Source organism: Glossina fuscipes, unplaced genomic scaffold (assembly GCF_014805625.2).
Source record: "Glossina fuscipes isolate IAEA_lab_2018 unplaced genomic scaffold, Yale_Gfus_2 0, whole genome shotgun sequence".
NCBI classification, from domain to species: Eukaryota; Metazoa; Arthropoda; class Insecta; order Diptera; family Glossinidae; genus Glossina; species Glossina fuscipes.
In genome coordinates this window covers 7551364-7567415 of record NW_023998414.1, presented here as the reverse complement: position 1 = coordinate 7567415, position 16052 = coordinate 7551364, and the positions used below count along the sequence as shown (strand labels likewise).

Here is a 16052-nt window from a genome sequence, read left to right as displayed (position 1 = left end):
CAATCGAGTTAGCAATCATAAAAATAACAGTAACAGTAACCGTAGCAGTAACATCAACATCAATATCAACATCAGCATCAACGACAACGGCAACATCAATAGCAACACCAACAGCAACAAGTAGTAGTTAATACCATCGTCATAGTAATCATCATGCGTTTGCCTTATCGTAACAAAAAGACCACCCTTTGGGTTGTGTTTGCTGTTATTGTTGTTACAATGTTTCTATTTAAATTTACGGAATTACGACCCATATGCTTCTTCAGAGACGATACAGCAGCCTCGGTAATGGTGAGAGGAGATTCGGTAAGTTTCGCAATATTCTTACTTTTCGCATCAAAAGTATTATATAATGAAATGAAAATAAATTTTCATTATATTAAAATCCTTTCTTCTCTTAACACATATACCATAACTAATTTAGATTAAGGTATAAACTCATTACGCTTGTCTACTTACCATAACTATAAATAACTTTAATACTTATTATGCTTTATATTATTGGGGTGTCCAAGAAATATTCAACTTATTAATAAAGAGAAATATTATAATTATTGTTACATATTAAGAGAACATTACTACGAATTGCCTGAGTAATTTAAATATGTAAGTATATAGAGTAGAATGTGTGTGTGGGCCGTGAGTTTTGTGTGTGCGACCAGTGCGACGTTTGGAAAATATTCGTGTTCACAACTAAGTTTCGAGATTCTTTTGAACGCCATTAAGCGATCGACTAAAGCCATAGATGATCATAACAAATAATGATTTATGGTGAATGTGAATGCAACGAAGGAAGAAACTATAGCAAATTTCAGTTGTTAACGTTTCCTGGACTTTACGACGCAGCTCGTTATGCATCATATCCACGTGGCGCCTCAGTGCCTCAGCCGCCCTGGAGTTATACATTGTTATCGCTTAGTTTGTATTACATTTTGAATATCGTAACCCATCCTTTATTCAGTGCCGGTGACAAATTGTCAGCACCAGCCTTCGAATTGAGCAGGAAAAGACATAGCAGTGTTGATATTACGACTGTTTATCTATCGCAAACAGAACGTACACACAAAAAATATATAAAGGGATAGAGAGGATAATGGAGGCTACGTTGCTTTCTTTATAGAATGACCTATTAATGGAATATCTTTAATATATAATTCCTTAACTGTACCCATTTCTGAACATTTCCAAGCCCGCTCTTCATTGCATTACAAATTCGGATTCATGTGAATTGACATTAATATACTAGTTCTTATATCGAGGAGGATAAGGTGCCAAGACGTATGCTTTTGAACCGTTAAATGCTTGTTAGTCTTTAATTTTTACGGTTAAACTTTAAAACGAGCGTAGCATAGAAAACACAAATTTCGTTCAAGTACATTTTGGAGAAGTTAAAAGGACGTTCGCATTTTTATTTAATTTTTTTTTTTTTTCTTTTTTTTTTTTTTTTTTTGTGTGAATACAAAACGAGCACTTACCTAAAATATAAGTCGTTGGTTGCTTTGTTCTTTTGTATGAAAAATAAGATACAAAAGAAAATAAATAAAAGATATAAAAAGAAAAAAAAAGAAGGAAAAAAAAAGTCGAGAAAAGAGAAATTGAAGAAAAGAAGAAAATGAAAGAAAAAGTACTTTTCTTCAAACAAACAGTGACTGAAGTTAGTTGTACGTTATGTGCATTGCTGCTTACCTTTAGAAATCGTTTGTTGTATGAGCGTGCTCTGGTGCGAGTTTTCAAGAAACTGAGATTCAATTTGTTGCACACGCCAAAAAAGAAAACTTTAGTACTTTTTCTTTTTATATATAATTCTTTCTTCTCCTGTGCTGCAGTTTTCCACTTTTTCAGTTTTTTCAGTTTTTCTTTTTTTTTTTGTTTTTCTGTGCTTTTAGATGTTTGCATCTCTCTTATTCGTCATTCCATTTCATATACACTAACCGCGTACAAAGTTATATTAATTTTATTATTGCATTTGCAAAACTCAAAATCATGGTCGCGCGAGATACATGTATATGTTTAAAATAGAAAAATATATCAATCGATCCACTATTTTATAATAATGTTTTATAATAGGACATAACCTCACATTTCGTATTGATTCTTGTGGCTATCAAGTATAAATGAATATTGCAACTACTACTTGTAGCTTTCCCTCGACTTCGAGTCATCTGTCTGAAAATGGTCTAAAGAGGGCAATAACATGTTACTTTCAATTCTTGAACCGAGCGCATGTGTGAAAAAGATAAAAAATTATTCGTAAAATTAGTTTAGTTCGTCTTACTGTAATCCTTTCCATCAGTAAGAAGAGAACGATATCTGGTAACTATTCCTAAGCCGTCTGAGTAGTGCATGAGCTTACGATGATCATAATTTCATTTCGTACACAGCTAATTTTAATTTAGATAGCTAGACAGGTGAATAGTTTGGACAATTGTTTATATTAATAAGAGGAAAGAAAAAAAAAAAAAAAAAATTAAGTACAGTACAGCCGAGGAGACACGGCTTGAGATAAAATTCTTGCACCAAAGTTGCATCAGGAATTTTTACTCTTTCTTGATTTGTATCGGTCTGGTGATAATAGTAACGTAAAATATTTGCGCAATCGTCGTCAGTTATATACCATAAGATCTTCATGGCTAAATGGATGCGTAGAGTCTTTAATTGATTTCTGGACATGTGCACCTGACATGGGGGATTTCTTTAGAGGGTTTCTCGGATATATTTTGTTTTTTTTTTTCAATTCTTGCAAACAAAGTATCGACATGAGTATGCCTTTATTCTATGATGATGGCATTGGTTATAAAAAACAACTTACCTTCAATAGGTATCCAAGCTTGAACGTACCTATCTTACCGGTGTAATTTTCTTTTTTGTTACGGTAAATAAACGTGAAAATTTAGCTGAAAATATTTCTTTTATCAAACATTAATAAAAATTCTTTCTCTCCTCTTTTTTCATCAACAAACATAATCATATCTTGCTTGCAAACTAAATTTGTATGTTATTCTTCTCTTCTAACTGTTAAGTAATCTCTACTCTCCTCTACATTCTAATTCTTGTAAAGAGGGAGACACAGAGCGAGAAAGAGGAAGATAAAAATAATAATAACAAAACATATTCTAAGTTTTTGAATAGTTTATCTAAGTTCTTATATCAGTCTGCAAGAATGTGCTCTTGAGTTGTGTGTGTATACACATTAGACATAATTCCTTTCTTTGTTCTCTTCAATGCGCTTTTTATTATTGCATATTTCTTGCAAATAGAAATTTCCGAAAGATCTTTTAAAAAGTAAATCACTAACAGAAAATAAAAAAAAAAAAAAAATACAAAAAATAAAATCATCACAATTTGATTTGATGATAGATGTATGTCGCACATTTTTTTTCTCATGCTTTCAATTTTTTTTATATATATCTTTTTCAGAGATATTTAGACGGAGACAATCAGAAAAATTATGCCTATAATCGAGAAATGCCATTGATATTTATCGGCGGTGTACCCAGATCGGGAACAACACTAATGAGAGCAATGTTAGATGCCCATCCGGACGTAAGGTAATGCCGATTTTCTTTATAAATATTTATGCGATAAACACACATTAGTTAAATAAACTAATCAATGCTTATCAAAAAGGTAAAGCAAGCATTGCATACCTTAAAGTCTTTTTCTCACAAATTATTTAAAATCGATAGCTTGCGAGCTTTTCACTTATATAATGAATAACATTATAGAGAATTTCTTGAATATTATGAATGATAAAAGTGTTTGGCGAATTCATACATGTATCTGTTTTGATCAAGACTCTCGATACTCGTCAAAATCCGTCAGCTACGTATCATTTTCGATTGGGATTTTGTTATTGAATATAATTCAATTATTGATTGCGAACATCAAACTTTAATTTGCAAAAATTGCTTACCTTTTTAAAGCATGTACGGAGGAGAGACAGAGACAGATATGCCTGAATTCTATTCCTATTCTTCTGTTGTGCGTACAATAATAAAAAATAAAATGAAGTGCTTTACTACATATTATTGATCAGTATCACACGATGATGGCTATAAAAGATTCAATCGCGGCCGAATATAATTTACTTACTTTACTTCTTACTACTATTATTATTAAAATTATAAAAGCATACCAGCGAACTCTGTTATGTAGCAATAATAAAATATGTAAGCATTGCCCAGACACAAATGTGTCGCAAAACTTCTGCATTTCTATAGTATATCTTAAGGATGTCACAATTAGCATAATCTCTGCGCAAATGTTCGAATTGTGATTGATCTCGGAATACGTTTGACGAGTATCAAAAATGATTTTAACGACGACTATTATGACCGACATACATAACAACCTGTTTGCCTGCTAAGGTTTAGACGTAACTAATTGTTAGGTTGTAAGTACTAGTGGATATGTCGTTGGTTTCTGACTGGATTTCAAGATACTTTTTCTCTTTTCTTTTCCTTCTCGTTGGCTTTTTAAAAAGCTTTTTTGGATTTCAAAACGGCTGCGATTGCCTTCAGTCGGTTGAGTTTCATGCGCCAATGTGAAATCAATCATACTTTGAATTAAATAAAGGTCTGTCTGTTTGCCCTACTGATGCATATCCATATATTTTCGTTTTAAACTCACAGTGTCGTAATGTACGATACAAAACCGAATCCTATTAAAAGCGAATTAAATGGAAGCATTTTTCGTGACCAGTGTTCGTCGTGAAAGGACAAGTTGGATTAAAAATATTATAAAATATTAAAAATTTCCAATAGAATTCGCTGAGTATTAATATTTTAGCTTAAATTAATTGATGTGAAAAATTTGGATCGGATGGGTGAACTTTTTGAAACTCCTTCCGATATGTATGTATATAAGGTTTGCCAAAAGAAAGAAAAGGAAATCGTTGTATGGCAAAAAGATGGGATTTTTAATATTTCATTATGAATTGCACCTAACGAATTCCGATGATATAAATTTAGTTTCCGGATCGCACCCAAAGGGTAAGAATGTTTCTGAAAATTAAGTCTTTGCTTGGCAACAAAGTCTAATTTTCAACGCTTTGTTTTTTTTTTTGTTTTTTTTTAAGACAATAGGTGAGATCTACTATATGAACTAAATTTTACTAAATTTAGATCACGTTTTGGATCTCTTCCCATGTCAGGATTCCTATGGAAACTTTGGTTTTCTTTATCATGGAAATCAGTAAGGAATTATGTTCGGTCAAGTGGTGTCAGGTATATTTACTCTTTGATCGCCTTTGAGTAGAACTTTTTTACTTGGTCCTGTATAGAAATTTATGTTTATAAATATTTGAAAATTTTATTCTCTTACAATTAAGAGAGCCGACCTGTTGCCTGCCATTACAAAATAATTCAATATTAAATTCGGTTAGCATCAGTTAGTTACGCTGGTAGTACAACATGTGTTATGTAAGCAAGGTATGCAAGCTATTCTGAATTTGTGGTAAACTTACTTACATTTCTCGAGAACATAACATGTACAAGGGTGCAAAGTGACGTAGCAGTAGAATGACATAGTCAATTTAAACTACACGTGCAAGGGAAAACAATAAATAACACTATAGTGGGACACGGCTCAATATTAAATACCCTATATCACTTTGCTTAATACAGTGACATGAATAAAGACTTTTTCAAATGGACCTTTACATTTGAAGTGGTCGAATAGATGATCGAATTCAAATTATTTTCAATAGCGATCGTGCTTGGGGCCAAGCTTGGTTAAAATATTTGGAAAATTGTGGCTCATAGGTCACAAATTTGAATCGATCTCACGTCCTTCTGGATATTGTGTACGTCCGTACAAACATATTTTTACACCTTTGTGTACGATAGGTATTGTGTAGGGTATGCAATTATCTCCCGAAGAACACTTAAAGTCACATATATATACATACGTTATACAAGTTGTTAGTTGTGGGTAAATTTATTGAATAATCCAAGAAAAAATATTGAAACTAAAATCTATTTCACATTCTGAGATTATAATCGTAAACTGGGCGTGTACAGTCGGACAACGACGAAAGGTTAAATCATTTCAGCTGCATAAGGAATGAAAAATATATCAAAAATTTATAAGGAATCCGATGCATATACATATCCGATGCACTCTAAATATTCGATAAATTTAATATATTATAATAAATAGTGTGTTATGGAAATTGACAAAAAAAAAAAAAAAAAAAAAATGTTTTTTTTATATTAAAAAAATGTGCAACTTGTATAAATTTAAATATAATCGAATTGATTGTTGTGGTAAAACTTAACTTTATACCAACCAACAACATATAGGAAACCTCAAAAAGTTGAAATATTCATGGTTGATAGATAAATAACGAAAATGTGATCCAGGGGAAGAGGTTGCATTTATTTTGTTTTTATTTTTGTTTTCAATGCGTGCATCGTATGCTTGAAAATTATGAAATTCTTTATCGATACATTTTATAATTTAAATTTGCAGGCAAAATTGTTAATTAATTAGGAAAAAATAAAAAAATAAAATTGATATAAAACCAGCATGTTTCAGATGCCGCGAGAAAAGTAATAATGAAAATAAATGAAAAAGTATAGTTAACGTATGTGGCGGCGTCTCCTACTTGCTGCCCGGAGATATATATTAACTTTGCATTATGAAATTTATACTGCAATTACTGTAACTGTAAGATTAATAAAATTGATATTTCATGACCGGACCGGACCGGACCGGATCTCCTTTCTCTACTTCCAACTTTACGCATTATTTTCGAATATAATAGAAATCTGAGTATTCAGATATATGGTTACATATATATTTTCGTTCCAATAATCGTTAGTGAGTACCTGGACCCGTCACTTTTTATGTAACTACCAAATATCTGGAATGTCTGAGCTTTGGCTGCAGACTACTTCTGAAAAAAAAAAAAAAAAAACTACACAATAATCGCGAATCCTTGGATGGAGACGTTGTGCCCGGATTCTCATATAAATCAAGGGTATAAAATCCGTGTAAATTGCGTAGCTTGGCCTAAGATTTACTGCCAGATCGGTGGTAATGTTGAGTTTAAGGACATTCGACGGACAAGCCGCAAAAAGTTACAAACAAAAGGATACACTTGTCTTTTATATCCTATCCTCTCCGAAGTAAAGGACAGACATAAGTTAAAGCGTACCTAACTAACTAGGAATGGGTATGGCACTATGCCGAAGACCGTCCTATACTCTATCCTATCTATGGTTTTCGTTCGGCTGCATTTTTGCTGGAGACGCCTTATTTGACTTATACTACATCTCTATGTAAAATATAATTTTTTCGAAAAAAAACAAAGCGATTAGACAGTCGCTTTCAACCATTGTACATATGTATAGCTTCATATTCGGACATAAGGTACAGTTTTTTCTACAAGAAAACAAAATAAAAAAAAAAGAAAAAAAGAAAATTATAACGCAAATGATTTTCATCCAAATGATTTTCTCTGCTTTGCCATCAGTTGAATCTAACCTCACTATTGTTTTTCTCTTTAATTTTTTTTTTTTTTTTTTTTTTTTTTAATTTCTACAACAAACCGCAATTGTTTTATTTTTCGTTCTCATTCCATTCGTTGTTTGCAATGCAAACTTTGACAAATATAGCGGATAGAATTTTATTTTATATTTATTAAAATGTATATATATACACACATATATATATATATATATATATATATATATATATTATGTATTTTTTATTTTCATATGACACTTTCAAATCCATGTATAAAAGTTGACAGTGAAGTATAAGCCTTTCGCTTCTCGATTCACGGTTGTTTGGCGGCCACAGCAAGGGAAATGAGTGTTCATGATTTGTGAAAGATGAGTTTAGCAACCGCGCATAACATAACAAAATAATAAAATGGGTGGAGAAAATAAAAAAAAATAAAAAAATAAAACAAGAAACGAGAAAAAAAAAAAAAGAAGCGGTCTATAGGGAGAACATACGAATACCATGTTTCTCATTAAATTTTGGATAGTGTTGTCAGAAATTTCAAATGAAACAAATTGCAAGTTATAGCGACATGTGTGTATATGTGTGCAAGTATATTAAACAGTTCACCGTCAGATATGCGTGACTGTCTTCACATAGAAAAGACGTGATTTTATTGATTATGATGGACGAATTATGTAATAATTTTTGAACTTAATGAACATCTCTGTAAAGCTCCATTAGTGCATTCTTCAGATAAATGATTAGATATAGACGAATATGATTTATTGACTTGCATTATTTATGCTGGTCAACTTTACATTATATACATATATATATATATATATACATATATATATATATATATATATATATATATATATGTATTAGTTTGCCCATATACGCATTGTCCATATTTGACTTAACTTAACGTATATCTCGCTGTGGTAAATGTGGAAAATAGCAAACAGGCCTTGATAACAATCTGTCAAAATTTATCCAATTATATATATATATATATATATATATATATGTATATATATATGTATATATTAACCTCTGTGCGTTCTATTCCTGGTCATCTGTATATAATATATTTTGCAATGTTTATTTAAAGCATTTCGGTCCCAGTTATTAGGTTAACTCTCCTATCCATAGTGTACATAAATATTAATAAATATATGGAAAGCACATACATGTCAACTATCTATGTAAATGTTTGCTTTTACAAATATTATATGCCTTTACTATCGCAGATACGTACTTGTAGTCCTGATGTTATATGCAATGGTCACGTTCGCTTGCTGACCTATACACCAGTGCATCCCCTAGAATAGAAAAAAAAGGGAGAAAAACAAGAACAACAACAACAACAACAAACAAACATAGATTTATCAATTCATTATATTTTTTCGGGCTTTTTGCGGAAATTACTTTAAATAGATTTGTTTGTTTTTCTTGTTTCCATCTTCATCACCGAAAGAGAGTATTATAAGTTTGCCACACGGCATGTAACAAATCGAAAAGATAAAAGAAATTTCTCGGTAATTTCAGAAGATAAATCCTTTCTCGATTCTTTGGAAGAATTTACTACAAAAGATTTCATTTGATCGATAAAACTGATCACACACACTGATCTAAGTAGAAGAAGAGGGTAAGAGGAAAAATGCAAGTTCTACAAATCTATAATCATCTGCTTCCCGCCAATAGTTTATTTATTTGTTTATTTTCGCACACGAAGTTCTGTTAAAATAAATCAACTTTTAGAAGAAAGTCTTACGCTGATTATTGTTAATAATTATTATAAAGTATATAAAGAAAATTAAAAAAAAAAAAAAAAAAAAAAAAACATGAACATATGTAGCGCAAAAGTATATCCGCTGCCGGTACAGATCCGAAATACAAGTGAGCCCCTAAGCCGTTGCAAGCATGCAAAACCTACGCAACCTGTCGCATACGACATATAGGCAGATCGAGCGTATTATGCAGATTTGATTTAATCGAATTTAATGAATCCGCTATTGAGATTGAGAAGTAATCATCATCATATCATATCATTTCGATTTTTGCTCTAAAGAAATCTAAACGGATTGAAAAGCTCGTAACTACATATCCACATTGACTAAGCTTTACAAAGATGTGACTATTCGTAGGGAAACGATATGGGGCATTAAAGTTCATCTTACCAAGTAATTCCCGTGAATCGATAGTACCATTTATCAATGTGATTAGATGGGAAATATCGACGATAAATTTACGTTTCTCAGGTGACGACTTACAGAGGCTAACAGAGGCAATCTATTTTCGTAAGGAAATAAAGAGCGGAAATAAGCGGATCCCAAATCAAATTCCTCAGGTTAAAGAGCAAGAATTGCATTTGAACTGACTTAATTGAGTTTACATAATACCTTAGATTAGGAAGGCGACTAAACAATGGACGCGTTTTCTCAAGTGCTGCTTCGACTAAGCTCTTGTATCGTCTTTGTGCAATGGAAGGATCGTCAAACTCTTTGGGCCATCATTTAATTAAGCCTAGCGCTGACCTAGCTTTATTGAAAGATGAAAAGCTACATATGCAGACTCAAACGTTTTCTAATTTAACATGTTCTGTGCCACGTGAACCGTTTCTAGTACATGATAAAATTAAATTTTCGCTAATACTATTTTATACGATATAATGTTGGTTACAGTACAAAGTTTGGTTTGTGCACCGAAAACGGTATACGTGTCACGAAAATGGGATATATGCTGTAAGTCGATAGTATGTTGATGATTTTTATTACTACACTCACCGCTAGATAGAAATAAACACAGTTACCCTCATATCAGCGTACATTGCGCAAAGTCGGTTGAGCCATGTTTATGTATCGTGTCAGCTTATCTGCTACGGTTAAAATCACAATTATGATCTTAATGCGTATTTATAGGGAACGAACAACTTTCGTATTCAATTTCTTGGCATCATATCTACGTCAGGCTATGGCTGAAGCTTAATTGGTCTATCCCCATTTAGCATACAAACTGATTTTTCTCCCATCTTTCTCGACATATATGGTCAATATCGTTAGGATTTCGAGTTTAGCTTTCGATTTCATTTTGAGAATGTCGTGATGCAAAATGCCAAAACGATTTAAATCGGATCAATCAATGAGTAGCTAAGAAAAAGTCGTATAAGAGAGTTTTTAATTTCTAGAGTTTTTATTTCTAAGCGCTAAGAGATACGATATAGTATAAACTATAACATGGTGTTGTGTATATGGTATATTATGCCAATGCTGCCCATCAAAAAGTCCATTTCAGTCCGAATACACCTTGCTTCGTTCACCTTTTTTTTTTATTTTTATTATGATTGTTGACATTGTAATGCCGCAATATTGCCATGGATGTCGCCATTTACATGCGATCTTAATTAACATCAAAGCTCTGGGCGATTTTCGCAATGGCTAAGAACAAAGACCATGTGATTTATACTAATATTCCAATATAACTGCATTTTCCAGGTATTAATATATTTATATATGTATATACTTTACATTGAAATCGATCTAATTAAGTTTTCTTTTTTTGCTTGACTTTTTAACTAAAAAAAAAAAAAAAAAAAAGAAAAAAAAAGATAAAAAAAGATAAAATCCTTTTGTCCGACAAAGGATAGAAGTCGTCATGAGGTTGCCAACAGTGCTCAGTGTTAAGAGGAATTATTATTATTATTATTATTATTATTATTATAAATTTAGCCAGAGAATAAATTCTAAGACTAAAGTCTTAAAGCACTAGCATCTAGGGCTATCGGCTTTTATTAAAAAACTCTACCGCACTTGAGGTTTGAACCCACGACTATTGAGTTGCTAGTCGAGACTCTTGCCTACTCGGCCACTCAGGCGGATTAAGAGGAATTATAATAATAATAACATAGAAGAACTTATCCCTATTAACGAAAGTGTGAATTATTGCCGGGATAGAAGCGATGAAGTAAGAAATAATGTCTTCATTAAAATTTACTACAAGAAAATCTTGTAGAGTTTCTCGCATAGGCAACCATGAGTCCAAATAAGTGATGTCTTAATGTTTTCGACTTTGAAATTTATATGAAATGAAGCATTGTTTTTATACCCACCAACGGACGACAAATCAGAGAAGCAAGAAGAAGAAAAAGAAAAACAAAATACTCAGAGACCTTGATTAGTATCGAATTCTGACTCGATTTAACTATGTTCGTAAACATTCCCTCCGGACCCAAAAATGAATGCATCGAACATATCAAATTTGGTCAAAATATTGGACTTGGAGAAGCATACGTGCGCAGTAATACATAGACTGGGAATACTTCTCTTTTTAAAAGCATAGCCTGATTACTTCTAAACTGCACCCATCGATAGCATTCTATTTTAAGCCAGACATGGCGGTGGGTAGAGAAGATTCGGCCATAGACGAACATAAGTTTTTAAAATGTTTGACTTGATGAAGCAAAAAAAAGTAAGAAAACCATTTTTTCTAGTCAAAAATGAGCGGTCATCGTATGTTGGTGATAGTCATCTTTGATTTGCGGTAAATAATAATAATAATAATAATAATAATAATAATACTAAATAATCGTGGTGAGTGAAAATGAAGAGCGACACTAGTCACCTTCGCCATACTAGTCACTCTTGTCATAATGGCAATGCTCGTCACACTAATCATTTTCGTTGCTTTTGTCAATCTCGCCGTACCCGGTTACTCTCGCTACACTGGTTATTCTCGTTACATTAGTCACTGGTCACAGCAGCCACGCCAGTCACGCGGCAAGCTAGTCACTCTAGCCACACCAGCCACGCTAGTGCCCTTCGTCGCGCAAGTTATTCTACCCACACACTTTACAGTATTGTAGCCACACTGAAAAAAATATTTCCTTCCATGGAAGGAGATTTTGAAAATGAATTTACTTGATCCAAATATAGTAAATAATTTTTTTTATTTTTTTTTATTTTTTCTCTTGCACCTATCACCTATCATTTTGTCAAAACGTTTGCAAGGTGTAGAAGGGAACTTTAGAGATCTCATAAAGTCTTTATATATACTTGATCAGCGTTATATTCTGAATCGACTGAAGCATGTCCGTTTGCCCGTCAGCCCGTCAGCCCGCAAAAATGAAACTGGCAGGAACCTTGAAAGTTCTTGCATACATGCTTGTTGTTGGCATTGTAAATGGATCAAGTGGGTCGAAGGGTACATCCAGAGCACCACGTAAACTGGCAACACCTTTGTTTTTCAAAAGTAATAAAATGAATGAGGAATAAAATTGATTATTGGTGATGCTGTGGCGCGAGTTTAGAAATGGAGACCACGTCTGCCCCCAAAGCATCAAGTTTTAATTTTTTTTTTTCAACAGCTTTATAAGGCGGTGAAATAAGCTTCGAAAACCCCATAGAGTGTTTGTCGGTTCGGTTGTCTATCTGTCTGCCTGCCTCACCGTATACCATTTGTGGCGAACATTTTCTCTCTGCGGAAAAATGAAGATTTCGCCTACAAGTTGTCAAAAGAATTTGAAAGTGACTTAAACTTTTCCAAGGACACGCCTACAATGCCCACGCATCTACTTGACAAGAACTTTCAATGTCAATTTATGCTAAATTATTATTATTACGCTCGGGAGATCAATAAGAGACGCTAAAGGCCTGCTATTAATGGATCGAATTTCTTAAGTATTAGCCACGTCTGTCAATTTATTTACGAGTCCTGGCGGTTGTTTATGATCAATCGGCGAACAAATTGAAACAATTTTGTGATCAACTTCTATGGTCCTGCTGCACACCTGATGAGGGAGGAAGAAGTATACAGGATTCGCCTCGACATGGATGTGAATAAAATGAAACCACTTTGTTTCATTTTCAGCGTCAATACCACATGACATATGCCAATTCACAGTGCATATATTAATTATATATGCGTTTCAAATGAAAATCCATTCATGTGCGATTTGCGCGCATGGCAAAGTATTTTGCCAAACCTTATTTTATTACAGAGATTGAAACAAATGTCATATACCGGGTGTAAAACTAAATATTGACTGATTTTCACTCTTTCTTTTTTTTGTTTCTTTAATGATGTAAACACTGATGGCATTTTTTACATTATATATTAATTATTATTCTATATGGAAGCCTAAGGCGTTCTCTTTGATTCTTTGTTTTTTTTTTTTTTTTTTTTTTTTTTTTCATTAGTATTAGTAACGTCGGTCTGTCCGTCCGTGTACTCTAAATCGCTAAAATGTAGCTGTTGTCGACTTCAACATTGAAAATTCTTGTACGCAGGTTGATATAGAATAGGGAACAAATTGATTTAAGTACACGTCCACTCTAAAGCCTGGACCGGATACACATCTTTCTCCCCAAGCAAGAATTTGTGGTGGTTTTTTGCTTATTACTTATAAATTACGAGAAAGACAAGCCTGAAATCTTTTATATTTACTTTATTTTATATATATACATATACATATATATTATTTATTTATTATATATTACTATCCACGTAAAAAAAAAAAAAGGAAAATATCGCCCATGCGCACACAAAGTTATAAGTGATTAAATTTAAATACGATGGACCCCACAAGGTGGAGAATTTCGTATCAAATAGTAGGGCTTGAAGAGTAGAATTCGACAAGCTAAGTGTGTTAATTCTAAAATAAATATCGCGGACATCACGACGTGATGAATTAATTTTTTCTTTACAATTCCATCGATCAAATAAAAGGACTTGGATTAGCAGATACAGATAGGATAACGGTGATGGGTACAAGAGATTCGGTAATGGCCAAATTTCTATTTTTTTTTTTTTAAATCAAATCATTCCTTTTAAGTAGATCTTACTTAGTCTGTCTATAGGTCCGTCTGATGTCTGTCTATGTAATTTTGTGTTCAATTTACATTTGATACACTGACGTAGTTTCGCCCGAGAACGAGCGCCATTCGAGCGCTTTTCCCACAACTTCTGATATAATGGATAACTTTGATAAGTCACTGCATTAAGCTAAGTGATTTAGGGCATTTAATGTTGGATCGTGCTCCGCGCTATAATCTCTCCATTTGTTTACGTTGAAATAATTTATTTTGATTTCAGTTAATTAATTCATTTTTTTTCTATTGTCTCTTCCAATTAATTATTTAAGCGCAATTTGTAATTTAAATAAAATGATTTAAATTAATTAAGGGGGCGTTTTACAATTAATTAGTTTCCCTAACCAGGTTCAAAGCATATAAATATGCTACGGAAGTCGTTTTAATTCACATGTGTTTTTGCCGGCTGTGATTATGAAAAATCTAAAAAAATGACTGCGTGTCGATGCTATGATCTATTCAGTGCAATTCTTCTCCTTGTTTTGTAAATGTTTGCCTCGAAACGCTTGGTGTGACATAATTATGGCATTCGTTTTAAAAACGCTTTAATTGACCTTTGACTATTTGTAGAATTTCTTAAAAATTAATAGGACTTCATTTTGCATAACGCAGTCTAGTCTGTTTAATATGCTGTGAGAGTAAATATTCTGCTGAACAAAAATTTGAAATAAAGATAATGCAAAAAAGCGGGATAACTATGCCAGCAAAATCACTTATGCTCTCCTTTTTAGCGGATAACATTTACCATCAATGGTAAACATAAATGCGCAGCTTTTCAGATATTTCGCGGAATATATATAGTTTATAATTCCATCTAAATATTTGCGTGCATTATCTAGCAAAGATCCATTCAATATCAAATGAAATGAATCCAATTATTTAGTCTCAGTTTCAAGTCATAATTTTGATATAATATAATATTTCTATCATCTCCACATGTTCGCATCCGCTGAAAGTGTAATTTACGGAATTCTGTTAAGGAAAAATTTAAACATTATTTGCACTCAATTAAATTTTATCGTGAAAATTGATAAATGCTTAATATTTAAATGATAATTAAAGCTTAATAACAAGCCACATATTTTAAAGCGAACGCTTCATCCCAAAAATATGCCACAATATTTTAACTCTTAGCAATCGTAAAATAAGTAAACATTGAAAATGTAAAGCTGCTTTTAAGTGGAGGCGCATATAAAGATATATAAAATTCATATATATAAAAATGTATATACATACATACATACATATATATATATATATATATATATATATATTTATGATTATAAGAAAGCGTGTCTTCATTATGTTTTGCGCTGTTTTTAATTAAGACGCCTGTTGTTGGTTAGTTAAAGGAATAAGTGTAAAATTAGAAAAAACCGCAAAACTTGCGCTGTTATGTTTACAGAAAAAACAGCATAAAACAACAATATATATTAAAAAAAAAATATATCTCCCTCGAAGCGAATTACGAGTCCCATTAATTTCAGGCGAATATTTAATAATCGCAGATTTTACATTTTCTATTGAAGGTCTGTGATACGCTAAAGTTTACCATCAGTTTATAGTATCTTGGGTTATAAATATATATTTATTAGCAAAGTATATATATTCATAAACTTCTGAATTAATTAGTAGCCCTATTCGCTCATCACTCGATCCACTTTTCCGTTTATATGTCCGTCTGCCCGTAATGCGTTATTGGACGTGAAATGCTGACATTTCACGTATATC

The 16052-nt window shown here is 32.4% G+C and overlaps 1 protein-coding gene across 3 annotated transcripts in view; it reads left to right on the top strand.

Moving 5' to 3' along the window:
• Positions 1-15: 15 nt before the first annotated feature.
• Positions 16-16052, top strand: part of LOC119641427 (protein-tyrosine sulfotransferase) — a 48172-nt gene continuing 32135 nt past the window's right edge. For 2 of the 3 annotated variants that reach the window (XM_038040125.1, XM_038040131.1), the window contains exons 1-2: positions 154-306; positions 3418-3548. In XM_038040125.1, the coding sequence (XP_037896053.1) occupies positions 154-306; positions 3418-3548 (284 nt within the window). Of the gene's footprint in view, positions 307-3417; positions 3549-16052 lie in introns of all 3 variants that reach the window. The other variant, XM_038040116.1, reaches the window with a different exon arrangement.